This window comes from Sturnira hondurensis, unplaced genomic scaffold (assembly GCF_014824575.4).
Source record: "Sturnira hondurensis isolate 20B ecotype Veracruz unplaced genomic scaffold, ASM1482457v3 Scaffold0020489, whole genome shotgun sequence".
Lineage (NCBI taxonomy): Eukaryota > Metazoa > Chordata > Mammalia > Chiroptera > Phyllostomidae > Sturnira > Sturnira hondurensis.
Window position 1 is genome coordinate 200,440 of NW_028093120.1, and position 15,627 is coordinate 216,066.

The window sequence follows — 15,627 nt, forward strand, 5'->3', positions numbered from 1 at the left end:
AAATAAATAAAATAATAAAAAAAGAAGAAAGAGAAAATGTCTATTCAAGTCCTTTGTCCATTTTCAAATTGGGTTGTTTTATTGTTTAATTTTAGGAGCGCTTTATATTCTTCTTATTAAGCCTTGATCAGATATATGATCTGCAAAATTTTTCCCGTGCCTTTTCACTCTATTTGATAGTACTTGGTATTACCATTTGAAAGAGGGAATCTACCTCAAATTCAGATAGAACCTAAGAAATCAGAGGCCAGATAAACTATGGACTAAGAATAGTTTTACATTTTCAAAGGGCTGTAAAAAAAATTTTTTAAACATAAGAGTATGTGACAGAGGCCATATATGGCCTGCCTAAAATAGTTACTATTTGGCTTTTTACTTAAATGTGAACTTATAATTAAAGAAAATACTTGAGAGCTTTTCTATGTGAACAAGAAACCTTAAAGCATGTTTTTTTTTCCCCCTCTAAGTAGAAGGGCTAATGCTTTTGGTTTGTTCAAATAATTTAAGCTGGGTACTGGGATTCATATTCTGAGCTAAATGATTCTGCAAAGCTGTGAATTAGANCTAAGAATAGTTTTACATTTTCAAAGGGCTGTAAAAAAATTTTTTTAAACATAAGAGTATGTGACAGAGGCCATATATGGCCTGCCTAAAATAGTTACTATTTGGCTTTTTACTTAAATGTGAACTTATAATTAAAGAAAATACTTGAGAGTTTTTCTATGTGAACAAGAAACCTTAAAGCATGTTTTTTCCCCCCCTCTAAGTAGAAGGGCTAATGCTTTTGGTTTGTTCAAATAATTTAAGCTGGGTGCTGGGATTCATATTCTGAGCTAAATGATTCTGCAAAGCTGTGAATTAGATTGGTAAAGTCTCCAACTCCATTAGTCAAGTTCTAAATAGTATTATGGGAATTTTAAAAATTTATAACACTCCATGGCATGCTAAAAAATTACCTGGGAAGCCCTGATCACTGGTTTTAAAATGTAGCTGAAAATATAAACCCAGAAGTTCTTTCTTCTGAAAAACTCCCCTATGAAATCTGTCATGTCATCCTTACCTTCCTTGAATAAAATGTTCACTCTTACTCTTAAAAAGAGCAATTAAAAACTGAAGTTAGTGGCTTCAAACACAAAGCATCCATTGTAGCAAAATATTTCTGCAATCTGTCCAATTAAAAGAGTTAATCAAGTTTAAGTCAAATAATCTAAGAACCAGAAATCATTTCTTTTCTAAGCATTCATTCTTGCCACTTGGCAAACTCTCTTTTCTGCTTCAAGGGTACTCTGTAAGAGGGGTACAAATATGTAAGTGTGGTAGGGGATCCCTAATCTTATCTCCTCCACTGAGCTTCCAAACACCATCTTGTAAATGGCACAGCAGTTGCTTCTGTGCTTATTATGAACACTGAGTTTGATGTGCTGCACAATACTTTCAGCAGTTTCAAATTTGCAGCCAATCATTGGCCATGCATTATGTTAGTGTTATTATAATATAAAATTAGGACACAGTATGGTGGAAAAGTCTAGGTTTGCAAGTAGAAATCATCAGGTGCAAATTCCAGCCCCACCATATGTCCTTCAGTTTCACCTGTCTTCTCAATTTGTGGATGTGGAAGTGGGAGTCACAGAACATCAAACTTTTACAAGACAAATGGAACAACAACAACAAAACCACCAAAAATGTCACTTCCGTATTCCTTAAAATTTCAGGTAAGTGCCATTATTAACTCAGTCTAAAATCCTAAGTAGCAACTGTGGAATATCAGAAGTGAACTAAGTGAAGGAAATCAGATTTAGGCTTGGAAGGTATTTTAGGAAGAAAAAAAAGAGGCTTAGAGTCTGTCTCAGGGCCTACAGAGATGGTGTAGAATTACTTGAGAACTGATTTCTTCTTATGTCGGGGTCTAAAATTGCTTGTCATTAAAGGCTGTGGTAACACATAATAGTCATTAGCATATTAGCTTTAAAACAGGGGTTCCTTTGGAAGAGTTCAGGGCGGGGAAAGACAAATTGAGAATCTTATCTGCTTAAGCAGGGTTCTTTTCCTTTTCCTTCTTAGTGTCTCAGGTATTGACTTTTACCAAAGGAGTGTACTTAAAATAAGGCAAAACATCTTATTTAAAAGGAAGAGGGGAGTCTGGCCGGGCGGCTCAGTTGGTTGGCACGTTGTTCCATGCATCAAAACGTTGTGCGTTCAATTTCCGCTGAGGGCCCATACCTAGTTACAGGTTGTGAACCGGTCGAAGAGCATGAGAGGCAACCAATCAATGTTTCTCTCCCTCTCTCTAAAATCAACAAAACATATCCTTGGGAGAGGATAAATAAATAAATAAGCAGAAGGAAAAGGGTAACTCCTGCTACATCCTTTTTTTATTGTAGCACAGAAAATAGTGAGGCTTATAAAAGTTAGAGGATGTGTCAAGTACTTGAACTCTTTCTAATACACCACTTGTCAGCTACAGCTCTGAAATATTTAGGAAAGCAAAATGGATGAGTAAGACAATTGCATTAACTCTGTAAGGACAAAACTTCAGCTCCTAAGATTTAATATTTTCTTTCCATATAAGTCTGTCTCACCTACTAAACCGAGAGTCTCTGGTGGACACAGACCATACCTTCTTCATATTTGTATTCCCAATACAACACAGAATGGCTATCCATAACAGGCCCTGCACAAAATGCTGAATGAAAGCCATCAAGGCAAAATGCCCAAAGTAAATAATTTATAAAATTAATTTTAAATACTACATAGCAATAAAAAAAACACTAGGGTTAACAAGAAAATAGGAAAACACATTTTAATTGTGAATTTACCAAGTACCAGATAGGGCCCAAAACTGAAGCAGAATGGTTGTCAGTCTCAAGCTCCTAAACTCCAAAGAGACTGAGAAGACAGACATGACAGTGATTAAGCTAATTTCAACATTTTGGAGAGCCATTTGACACTATACATTTACCTACGATAACACTGCTAAACAAAAAACACCAAGTTCCTTCCTTTTTGCTCAAAATAATATTGGCTCAGTAGGTTTTATTTTTACTGATATGATGCTCTGTAATAATAAGGTATTATTTTAATTAAGGGTTCTTGTTGTATATGCTAGCCCCACCCACAAACACATGAATAAATTTTAGACGAGCAAAAGGAAAAAAGAGAACATCAACAAGCAGAATAATGTAGGCTGGACTGGAACCAGTCAAGGGCACCTGTCCTCAGCCACGCCTGCTCAGTCATATCCACCATGGACTGACTACTCTAAATGAACCTATTGGTCATTCTGATTTAACAAACTGACATGTACACACAGGAATTCACAGCAGAACACCTACCTCTCGAACTTCATCATCTTCTTCATTGGTATTTTTTTGTCTGCTTTCTCTGAAACGACGTACCTAGGTTATAACAGAGTAAATAACAAATACGTTGCTTATTCCTGTTATGTAAAATATAAAACAATGGGCTATAGGTGATTAACAGTTGCTTCCCATTACAACACAAAACGTGGAAACTTAAGTAGTTTTGTCTCACAAAAGACTGATTTAAAGCAATCATATTTTCCCAGTAATTTATATTAAAATTTCAGAAATGTACTTAAAAAAGGTGGCCCGAAACAAAATCGTATTAGCTGCTGCCAAAATGTTCCAGGCCACTGAAAAAGAGTCTGTCTGACTGCACAGGAAAAGAACTCTGATAGCCTACGGGAGTTATACTTCAGCAAGACAGCTAAAAAATCTCACTTTTAAAAGGTCTGAATTATTTATGACATTGCTCAAATCCCTCTTGAGCATCTGGCTGCAGACATTCAGGAGACTCTGAAATGGTGTCTGAAGTGGGTGGGCCCCTGGAGACCCATTTTCTCAACAATCAACTGCTGAATGTTGGCTGTTTGCTGACCATGGTCTGGATGTCATGAAGAACACTAGAGATTCCTTTTTCATTGGCTTCAAAGTGGTCTCCTAATATAGTTATGTAGTTAGAGAGAAGCTCCCCTCAGTAATTTACTCAGCTCATATTTATTAGGCACCTACTATTTACCAAGCACAACTGTAGAAGCTAAGAATACACCAATGAATAAAACAGTAAAAAATTCTGCCCTCATGGAGCTAATAATATGTAAAGAAAGGTAGTCAATAAACAAAGTAAGTTGTATTTTTGCCCTGGCTGGTGTGGCTCAGTGGACTAAGTGGTGGATTGGGAATCAAAGGGTTGAGGTTCAATTCTGAGTCAGGGCACATGCCTGGGTTGCAGGCCAGGTCCCCAGTAGGGGGCACACAAAAGGCAACTGCACACTGATGTTTCTCTCCCTGTCTCTCCCTCCCTTCCCCTCTCTAAAAATAATAAAATCTTTAAAAACAAAAACAAAACAAAAAAAAAGTTGTATTTTTTTAAGGTTTTATTTACTTTTAGAGAAAAGGGAAGGGAGAAAGCAAGAGAGAGAGAGACATTGATCAGTTGCCTCTTGCACGTGCCCTAATGAAGGACCAGGCCATAACCCAGGCACAAGCCCTGACCAGGAATGGAATCTGCAACCTTTCACTTTGCAGGACTAAGCTCAACCAACTGAGCCATGCCACTCAGAAGTTATATTGTATTATAGAAGGCATGTAGGGTCAAGTTAATTAAAGCTAAACTGGGAAACCTCTATTTTTATGTCTGAGGAGCCTCTGGCATTCCCACGACCAGTTTATTACCTGGTGATTTTCAATCTACATAACTATGTAGTTGGACAGAATTACTTGATTCTGTGACCAGAGAGGCATAAAAGACCCCCTGGGAACTTCCATACTGATCTTGATGTTCAATTCAGGGTACACTACAGGCAAATAGAATTCCTAATGCCTCCCTATACTCTTGTTCTTCCTGTACTATACATACCCTTTGCCTTTAAATATACATCTTAAGTAAGTATGCTCAGTGGAGTCTTGTGAGTCTTCTCAAATATCTGAACCTGTGAAATCTCTGAAAAAATGGTAAGTGCTCAGAGAAAACTAAAACAAGAAAAGGGATGAGGGTAAAATCTGAATAGGATGACCATAAAAGTCCTTATTGGGAAGGAAATATATAAGCAAAAATTTTTTAAAATAAGGGAATCAATCTTGCAAATAACTGGGAAACATTATTCCATTTAAAAGAAAGAATATGTACAAAGGCACTGAGGCAGAAGCATGCCTGGTATGTTTAAGAAATAGCAAGAAGGTTGCTGTGGCTTTATATTTGTATAAAGGTAAAAAAATAACAAAAAGCTAGATTGAATAAGGCCTTATGGGCAACTCTAAGGATTTTTTGCAAGGCAGGAGTGACTTCATTTGAAGTATTTTAGGATCACCCGCAGCGGAATTGAGGACAGAATAAGAGATGGAGAAGGCAAGGAAAGAAATAAGGAGACCAGTTTGCAGGCTTTTGGGATAATCTAGCTAAGAAATGGTGATACCTCTGATCATCAGTAGTGAGGAAAGTAAGTAGTTACAGTACATTCTGTATATATTCTGAAGGTAGATCCAAAAGGATTTACAGATAGGAGATAGTACAGAAAGAGAGGAGTCAAGTATGACTTCAAAGATTTTGGTCTGAGCAAATGGAAGAAGGACACTTCCATTAGAATACTGCAGATAGGAAAATTAGGGGAAGATGGTGACGGAGTAGGACAGAGCAATTCCAGTTCCCGTACCCCTGGGAGAAAATCCTGGCAGATCTGAGGAACAGCTCAATCAACCAACAGTTCCCCAGCATTTATGAAAATAAGAGACCAGAGATTGTGACGGAGGGACCAGACAGCTACCGGTCAGTAGGGACTCCGGGACGTGAGTAAAGACAAAAGCGGCGGTGGGGGCCAGTGCCCCTGGCCAGTGCCTAACAGCCTCGGTGCTGCTGTGGTCGGGGTCCAGAGGGTCCAGAGGCTTCAGTCTGGGACCAGTGCCAGCGGCGTCTGCTACGGAGGGTGCTTCAGAAGCCCGGAAGCGGGCTGGTCTACAGCAGACTCTTTGGGAGCTGTGGGCCTGCTGCAGGGTACATGGGAGAGAGCTGACTCCCTCCCTCCCCGTCTAAGCAAGGCTGGGCAATACTGTTCAGAGACCTGTCTGCTTAAGTTTACAGAATGGGTAACAAGGACAATGGGCCATGTTCAACTGCAGACTCTGTGGTGGCCAACCCGCCAGCCCACCAGCCCCCGGGGCCTGGAGAATTAAGAGGAGCATTGTCATCACCGGTCTGGCTGGGGATTGGGCTGGGCTGAGAGGCAGGCTTTCTGGAGAAGTTTTTATTGGAAAGTGGACTGAGGTGTTCTCCTGTGACAGCAGCTTGCCTTGCTTCCCACCCAGCCCAGCAGCCATCCAGAGGAGGGGCAGAAGCACTTTAGTCCTGCCACAGGACTGGGAAGGACCCAGCCAGATTCCGCGGGACCCAGGCAGCCTGCCGGGTGTGCTGGTGCCTGCACCCCAGTCTGGTAAACCGGCTGGCACGTGTGCGTACACATGGGCGCCAACACCCAAGCCCTCAGAGAGGTCCTGCTGCAACCAGAAAAAAGCGGTTTGAACAGTTTGAAACCAAAAACGGAAGGGGTTTTTTATTGTTTGTTTGTTTTAGCAACTTTTTTTAAAGTAATCTTATATTTTTTAAATTTTATTATTGCTTTATCTTTCAATACTTTGTTCCTCTCCTTTCTTTTTTCCTGTTTTAGTCCTTTCTTCCCAAACTTATCACTTATTCCTCCTTTCCCCTGGCTTTTTTTGTGTGTTTGTTTGTTTGTTACTTTGTTTTCTTTTACCCACAAGAGACACAAACAACTGGGAACTGGAAAGGACCAGAGTGGGACCCAAAGAGGGGCCATCTCAACAGTAGAGACAGAGAGACAAATTTCACTTTGCTATAGCAGAGAAGCCTCAAGTTGTTGCACAGGTGTATTATTATTTTTTGCATTATTCTCACTTTTTTATTTTAATATCTTTGTATTCCTCCTTTTTCTGAACAGGTTTCTTAGTCCTGGCTGGTTATGTTGTACTATTTGACAGGTTTCCCCTGCTCTTTCCTCCACAGTGCATTGCTAATTTTCTATACTTCACACCACTTGCTTTCCTTTGGCATACTACCCAAGCTCTATAACCCCCATTCAGACAGATCACATAGAGTCTGTCACGTGAATGTTGCTCTAATATTACTGTAAATAATTGCTGTTCTATACAACAGTAAATACTTCACAACACATCTCTCACACCTTAGACCACCTTACAGGTTCCTAAATTCTATTACTGTAGTGATTAACTCTATCTGCTCACACGCTACACCTAGTTACTATTCTTTACTCTCACCTTACCTCAAAATCTGACCGCCCCCAATCTCACTGCTTTTTAGATCCAACTCACAAGCCTTCCCTTCCCAACAAGAGACTTATCTTTTGTCCAACCTTTCTTAAAAGTGACAAGTTGGGTCAAAAATTACTGTTAACACTATATATAGCCTAAAGATTTTCTATTTCTTCTCTACCGGCCATGAATGTAAATAACATAAAATAATCTTCTGCTCTCATAAGCCATTTTGCCTCCCCCTCCAACTGATCACACATGCACAAAAAAAGGAGTAGGTGGAAGTGGAGAATATCAAGATACCAGAAGGAGACTGCACCACTGAATTTCATAGGTATTCTACCACAGAAGTTCACACCATAAACCCAGGGTGTCAGAACAATTTAACAAGCTGAGGCTAACAAGAAGAGTCTCACAAACAATGAGAAGACAAAGAAACAATCCCCAAATGAAAGAAAAGGTGGAAGTCTCAGAAAGAATGTTAGATGAAATAGAGGCAAGTCAACTATTAGATATTGAACTCAAAACACCAAGTTCGATTACCAGGAAGTTCAAAGAGCTCACAACGAGCTACCAGAAACTACAGGGGAGCTACAATGAACTCACCACAAACTATATCAACATGAAAAAGGAGGGGACTTCCGCCAAGATGGAGGCATAGGTGGAAACAGTGTGCCTTCTCCCACAACCAAGTTTGAATACAATAAAGGTTTAGTAAACAAAGACACAGCCAAAAAACACAAAATTGAACTATACGGAAGTCCAACAACAACTAACCGTTCAACCGGACCGGTAAGAGGGGTGGAGCCAGCAGCGGAGCACGGTCGGGCAGAAAGGATCCCCTGACCCCAGGTGCCCAGGCAGCCGGGGTAGCATTGGGCAGACCCAGTGAGGGCATGGGGCAGCAGGCTGACTACGGTCACACATTCGCGAGCAGATAAACCAGCAGAGGAGTGAGCAGTGAGATGGACCGCACAGGCCCCAACAGCGAACCCAGTGAGGATGCAAGGCGGCAGGCTGACCACACTCCCATATTCGCAGGCAGTGGGACGAGACCGCGAGGGCCCCAGCGGCGGTAGGCAACAGAGGGGAACAGCACTGCTTTCCTTTGGCCCCGCCCCCACATACAGGGTCACAACCCAGAGATTGAGTTGCCCCGCCCTGGTGAACACCCAGGGCTCCGCTCCTCATACGTAACAGGCACGAACAGTCCAAAACATGGCTCAAGAAGAACTCAAAGCCCCAGAGTTGATAATTCCAAGCGAAAAAGAAATAGTGAACCTCCCAGATGTACAGTTCAAAACACTGGTGATCAGAATGCTCATAGAAATGGTTGATTTTAGTCACAAAATAGAGGAACATATGAAGGCTAAACTAATTTAAATGAAGGGAAATGCACAGGAAACCAATAGTGATGGAAAGGAAATTGGGACTCAAATCAATGGAGTGGACCTGAAGGAAGGAAGAAATGACCAAACAGAAAAAAGTGAAGTTACAAGAAGTCAAAAAAATGAGGAGAGGCTTAGGAACCTCCAGGACATGTTTAAACATTCCAATATACACATTATACCAGAAGGAAAAAAAAAACAGCCATGAGTGGAAAACTTATTGAACAAATAATAAAGGAGAACTTTCCCAGTGTGGCTAAGGAAATAGATTTCCAGGAAATCCAGGAAGCTCAGAGAGTCTCCAATAGCAGAGATGCTCGATATCAATAGCTATCAGAGAGATGCAAATTAAAACCACAATGAGATACCACTTTACACCAGTCAGAATGGCTATCATAAACAAAGAAACAAACAACAAGTGCTGGAGAGGTTGTAGGAAAAAGGTGGCCCTAGTTCACTGTTGGTGGGATTGCAGACTGGTACAACCACTATGGAAAACAGTACGGAATTTTCTCAGAAAACAAAAAATGAACATGTCTTCTGACCCAGCGATTCCACTGTTAGGAGTATATCCTAAGAACCCTGAAACACCAATCCAAAAGAACCTATGCACTCCAATGTTCATAGCAGCACAATTTACAATAGCTAAGAGTAGGAAGCAACCTAGGTGCCCATCAGTAAATGAATGGATCCAAAAACTATGGTACATTTACACAATGGAATTCTATGCAGCAGAAAGAAGGAGCTCCTACCCTTTGCAACATGGATGGAACTGGAAAGCATTATGTTGAGTGAAATAAGGCAGGTGGTGAAAGACAAATACCGTATGATCTCACCTTTATCAGGATCCTAAACAACAAAACGAACAAGCAAGCAAAATATGACCAAAGACGCTGAAATACAGAACAGGCTGACAGGGACCAGAGGGGAGAGAATCACAGGGGAAAAGGGGAAGGATTCACAGGAACAAGCATAAAGGACACATGGACAATAACTAAGGTGCGGGGTGGAAATGGGAGAGAGGTGGGGAGCACCGGGGGTGGGGGGTGGGCAAGGCTGGGAATATAAGACAGAAAACTGCACTTGAACAATAATTAAATAAATCTAAACAAAGAAAAGAATACTACACAGATAGAGCAGGGGCTGAGAATTAGCAATTATGATGGAAATGCTAAAAGTTTGAGATTTCTATTAAACATCCAAGTGGAAATGTTTAGCAGGCTATTAGCTATGCAAGTCTTGAGCTGAGAGGAGAGGTTTTGGCTTGACTTTCGAAAGTCAGCACCAGACAGATATTTAAAGCTAGGAAGCTGGATGAAACTACAAAAGGGAGTGTGTGGATGAACAAAGGGGCCCAAGGACTGAGCTCTGAGGACTGCAACTAAAGGGGTTGGAAAGATGAAAAGACTCAACAATAGACACTAAGAATACACATCTCCTAAGAGAACTAGGAGAGTGTGGAGTCCTAAACACCAAGAAAAAAAAGGTTTAAGAAGAGGTCACGTGAACTTTATAATGGAGAACTGCCAGTAGACTCTGCAATGGAGGTCATCAGTAACTGTGACAAGAGCAGAATCACTGGACTAATGAGGTAAAAACCCCTGAATAGATGGGTTGACGAGAAAAAGGAGAAAGAATAATCAGGGCAACAAATACTGAAAATTTCTTGAAGCAATTCTGCTGTAAAAAAGAAACAAACAAACAAACAAAAAATAGAGCAGTAGCTAAAGGGAAATAGGATCCAGACTTATTTGTTGAAAGAAATAACAGTATGTTCATTATGATTCAGTAGCAGGAGGAAATACAGCAATAACAACTTTAAAAAAAAGGTTACAATAGTATGTAAAAGTGCACTGTGTGACATACCCAAAGTGCTGAGTCATTCATAGGAGAGAAATGAGAGAAAAAACACTGAACAGACACTATGTGCCAACAAGTGTTCTGAGAACTTTCCACGTATTACAACTGCCTTGAAGGAGGTTCTATTACAGGGATGTTAAACTCATTTTCAATGGGGGCCACATCAGCCTCCCAGTTGCCTTCAAAGGGCCGAATGTAATTTTAGGACTGTATAAATGTGATTACTCCTTAACTAGGGGCAAGGAGCTCAGCGCTGCCAGTCAGGTAAAACAAGGAGGGACAGATTCAGCCCAAGGGCCTTGTGCTTGCTACCTGTGTTCTATTATTAACCCCATTTCATAGATGAGGAAACTGAGGCAGAGAGGTTGAATAATTCACTGGTTACACAGCTAGTAAGGACTTTGATTTTGGACACAGGTGGTGTGATCCAGAGTCCTCGCTCTTGGCCACCATGCTCCGCCATGCGTGCACACACACACACAGGCTCTCGGGCAGGGGTTATGATGTCAATCCACGTGCAGATGGTTATGTTTTGGGGCTTTCTTAGTTTTTTTTTTAAGAACAGCTCTGGTTTTCCCTGGCTGGTATAGCTCAGTGTATTGAGCGAGGGCCTGTGAACCACACAATCGCGGTTCGATTCCCAGTCAGGGCACATGCCTGGGTTGCAGGCCAGTTCCCAGCAGGGAACTCACAAGAGGCAACCATACATTGATGTTTCTCTCCTTCTCTCCTTCCCTTCCTCTCTAAAGATAAATAAATAAAATCTTTTAAAAAAAGAATTTATAAAAAAAAAGAACAGCTCTGGTTTCACAGCAAAATTGAAAGAAAGGTACAGAGTTTTCCCATATACTTCCTGCCCCACATACGCATGGCCTCCCTATTGTCAACATTCCCCACCAGGACTGGTACATTTGTTATAACTCATGTATAACTACATGATACATCATTATCATTCAAACTCCATAGTTTACTGTAGCATTTACTCTTGGTGTTATATTGTACAATCTATGGGTTTGAACACACGACATGTATACACCATTATAATATACAGAGTGGTTTCATTGCCCTAAGAATCCTGTGCTCAACCTACTCACCCCTTCCCCCCACCCGTGCCATACTCTTCACAACCACTACCTTTCGTCTCCACAGTTTTGCCTCGTCCAGAATGTTACACAGTTGAAGTCATGTATGATGTTTCTTTTTCAGATTGGCTTCTTTCACTCAGTAGTATGGATTTAATTAATAGTAATTACATTTAATATTAATATACATTTAATTAGGTAATACTAATATTCAGTAGTATATATTTTCATGGCTCAATGGATCACTTCTTTTTAGTGCTGAATAATATTCTGCCATTTGGATGTTTCACAGTTTACATATTCATTCACCTACTACGGGACACTTATGGTTGCTTCCAAGTTTTGGCAATAAAGCTGCCATAAACATCATGTGCAGGTTTTTGTTTAGACGTGTTTCAACTCCTTTGGGCAGATACCAAAGAGTATAATTGTTGATCATATAGGAAGAGTATATCTACTTTTATAAGAAACTGTCAAACTGTCTTCCAGAGTGGCTCTACCACTCTCTATTTCCCCGGGGCAATGAATGAGCACTCCTGTTGCTCCACATTACCACCAACACTTGGATTGTCAGGAGTTTTGGATTTTGGATCAACAGGTTCTGGCTAACACAGAAGCATAGGTAGAAACCCTTCGTTTCCTGGCACAACCAAAAGGAGGTAACGACCAACCTAAAAATCAATAAACAACCAAAAGCACAGAAAACCAAACTGCATGGAACTCTGACAACCAAGGAAAAAACAAAAAATCAATCAGAACAACCAGATCAGTAAGGTAGTGGACCACATGGGCCAACTCAGAAAAATCGACTCAAGGTGGCAGACCTAGGGGCAGGGCTGGGTGCGGACCTCAGTGGGCTGCGATGGAGGGGCTCACTTAAGCGGAAAACTGAGACTCGGAGTGGACTGTGGGCTACGACTGGGTGCAGTCTCACACAAGAGTTTGTTGAAAAGTGCGCTGGAGGTGAGCAGGTGAGCTGCACTGTTCCCTCTCTGGCCCCTCCCCCACAGGCAGCACCAAAGGCAGCAAGGAGGGTTGCCCTGCCCAGGTGAATACCTAAGGCTCTACCCCCTTACAACCTACCAGCTGTGCCAAGACAAAAAAATAGGGCCCATATGAAAGAACAGAGCAAAACCTCAGAAAGAGAACTAAGCAAGGAAATCGCCAACCCATCTGATGAAGAATTTAAAGCCCTGGTAATCAAAATGCTCACAGATCTGATTGAGCTCAGTCAAAAAATGAAAAAGAAATGAAAGATACCAAAAATGAAATAAAGCAAAATATTCAGAGAACCAACAGTGACACGAAGGAAATCAGCACTCAAATCAAAGATTTGGAACAAAAGGAAAAAATAAACATCCAACCAGAACAAAATGAAGACACAAGAATTCAAAAAGAAAAAGAAAAAAAAAAAAAAAAGGAAGAGGGGCTTAGGAACCTCTGGGACAACTTTAAACATTCCAATACCAAATTATAGGGGTGCAAGATGGAGAAGAAGTACAACAAGAAATTGAAAACTTATTTGAACAAAAAATGAAGAAAAACTGCCCCAATCTGGCAAAGAAAACACTTCCAGGAAGTCTAGGAAACCCAGAGAGTCCCAAAGAAGTTAGACCCAAACAGGAATATACCAAGGTACATCATCATTGAGTTACCAAATATTAAAGATAAAGAGAGAATCTGAAAGGCAGCAAGAGAAACGGAGACAGTTACCTACAAAGGAGTTCCATCAGACTGTCAGCTGATTTCTCAAAAGAAACCTTACAGGCAAGAAGGGGCTGGAAAGAAGTATTCTGAGTCATGAAAGGCAAGAGCCTACACCCAAGATTACTCTGTACAGCAAAGCTTTCATTTAAAATGGAAGGGCAGAGAAAGTGCTTCCCAGATAAGGTCAAGTTAAAGGAGTTCATCATCACCAAGCCCTTATTATATGGAGTTATTATTAAAGGAGTTCATCATCACCAAGCCATATTATTATTATATGAAACATTAAAGGGACTTATCTAAGAAAAATAAGATAAAAAATACGAACAGTAACATGAGAACTTACAACTATCAACAAATGAACCTAAAAGAAAAACAATGTAAACAAAAACTAAGCAAACAACCAGAACAGGAAGAGAATCAGAGAAATGGACATTACACACAGGGAGTTCAGTGGGGAGGGGGAATGGAGGAATAGGGGGAAAGGTTCAAGGAAGAAGCATAATTGGTAGGCTTTAAATAGACAGGGAAAGATAAAAATGGTATAGGAAACAGAGGACTTGAAGAACCTATATGTACAACCCATGGACATGAACTAAGGGGGCGGGGAATGCTGAAGGGTTGGGGGAGCAGGGTAGAGAAGGGATCAAGGGGGGAAATTGTAATAGCATAATCAATAAAAAATACTTTAAAGAAAAGTTTTGGACTTTGACCATTCTAATGAATTATGTAGTGGTATATCTCACTGTTGTTTTAATCTCCATTTCCCTAATGACATGACACAGAGACCCTTTCATGTGCTTACTTGTCACCTGTAGGTCTTCTTTGGTGAGGTGTCTATTAAGGTATTTGTCCCATTTATTTAATCGGGTTGTTTGTTTTCTTGAAACTTTGAGTTCTTTGCATTTTAGATAATAGTCCATCAGGTATATCTTTTGCAACTATTTTCTACTAATCCATGGCCCATCTTCTCATTTTCTTGTTTTATTCAGAGCAGGTTTTTAAATTGAATGAAGTCTAACTTACCAATTGTTTCTTTCACAGATAGTGCCTTTAAAGTATGTAAAAAGTCATCAACATATACAAGGTTCTCTAGGTTTTCTCCTTTGTTATCTCCTAGGAGCTTTATAGTTTTGTATTTCACTTTTAGTAGGGATAGTCATCTTTTATTTCTTGTACTTAACTGACAAATCCACTTATGAAGCCAACACATCCAGAATCAGTGAGCGGTTTTAGAAAGTGGATTACCTGTCCTAAGAAAGTACTTTTCACTGAATATTACTACTTGTTCCTTGACAACATAAGGCTTTAAGAGAATCATGTCAACTAAAAGCACTAACATTAAAGTCAAAGAATCAAAAGGCAGATCCATTTTAATTTTTGAGATGTCTCCATACTGTTTTCCACAGTGGCAGCACCAAACTGCATTCCCCTCAACAGTGCAAAAGGGTTCCCCTTTGTCCACATCCTCACCAGCACTTGCTATTTGTTGATTTGTTGATAATAGCTATTCTGACAGGTGTGAAATGATATCTCATTGTAGTTTCAACTTGCATTTCTCTGATGATTAGTGAGATTGAGCATCTTTTCATATGTCTATCGGCCATCTATATGTCCTCTTTGGAGGTGTGTCTGTTCAGGTCCTTAGCCCATTTGTTAGTTGGGTTGTTTTTTTGGTGTTAAGTTTTATAAGTTCCTTGTAAATTTTGGATATTAACCCCTTATTGGATGTATCAGTGAATATATTCTCCCATTGTGTAGGTTGTCTTTTTGTTTTGTTGATAATTTCCTTTGCTCTGCAAAAACTTTTTAGTTTGATATAGTCCCATTTGTTTATTTTTCTTTTGTTTTCACTTGCCTGGGAACATATAACTGACAAAATATTGCTACAAGCTATGTTCAAGATTTTGGTGCCTATGTTTTCTTCTACAATTTTTATTCAGTGGATGAGTGGATGAAACTATGGGACATTTACACAATGGAATACTACTTGGTCATGAAAAGAAGAAAGTTTTGCCCTTTACAACAGTATGAATGAACCTGGAGAAGATTATGCTAAGTGAAAAAGACAAATACCATATGATTTCACTCATAAGTGCAATCTAATGAACAAACTGAACTAACACACAAATCAAAGACAGACTCATAGAGAGCAGGATGACAGCAAAGGGAGGAGCAGGTAGAGGGTGGAGGGACTGAGCAAAAAGGAAAAAGGACTCATGGACATAGACAATAGTGTGATGATTGTGGGAGCAGGGGAAGTATAAGAGAAGTAAATAGCAATGGAAAAAA

At 40.1% G+C, this 15,627-nt stretch overlaps 1 protein-coding gene across 6 annotated transcripts in view; it reads right to left on the reverse strand.

Moving 5' to 3' along the window:
* MRE11 (MRE11 double strand break repair nuclease) overlaps positions 1 to 15,627 on the reverse strand; it is an 84,755-nt gene that overhangs the window by 32,378 nt on the left and 36,750 nt on the right. For all 6 annotated transcript variants that reach the window (XM_037029756.1, XM_037029758.1, XM_037029753.1 and 3 more), the window contains exon 14: positions 3,333 to 3,395. In XM_037029756.1, coding sequence (XP_036885651.1) covers positions 3,333 to 3,395 — 63 coding nt within the window. The remainder of the gene's footprint in view (positions 1 to 3,332; positions 3,396 to 15,627) is intronic.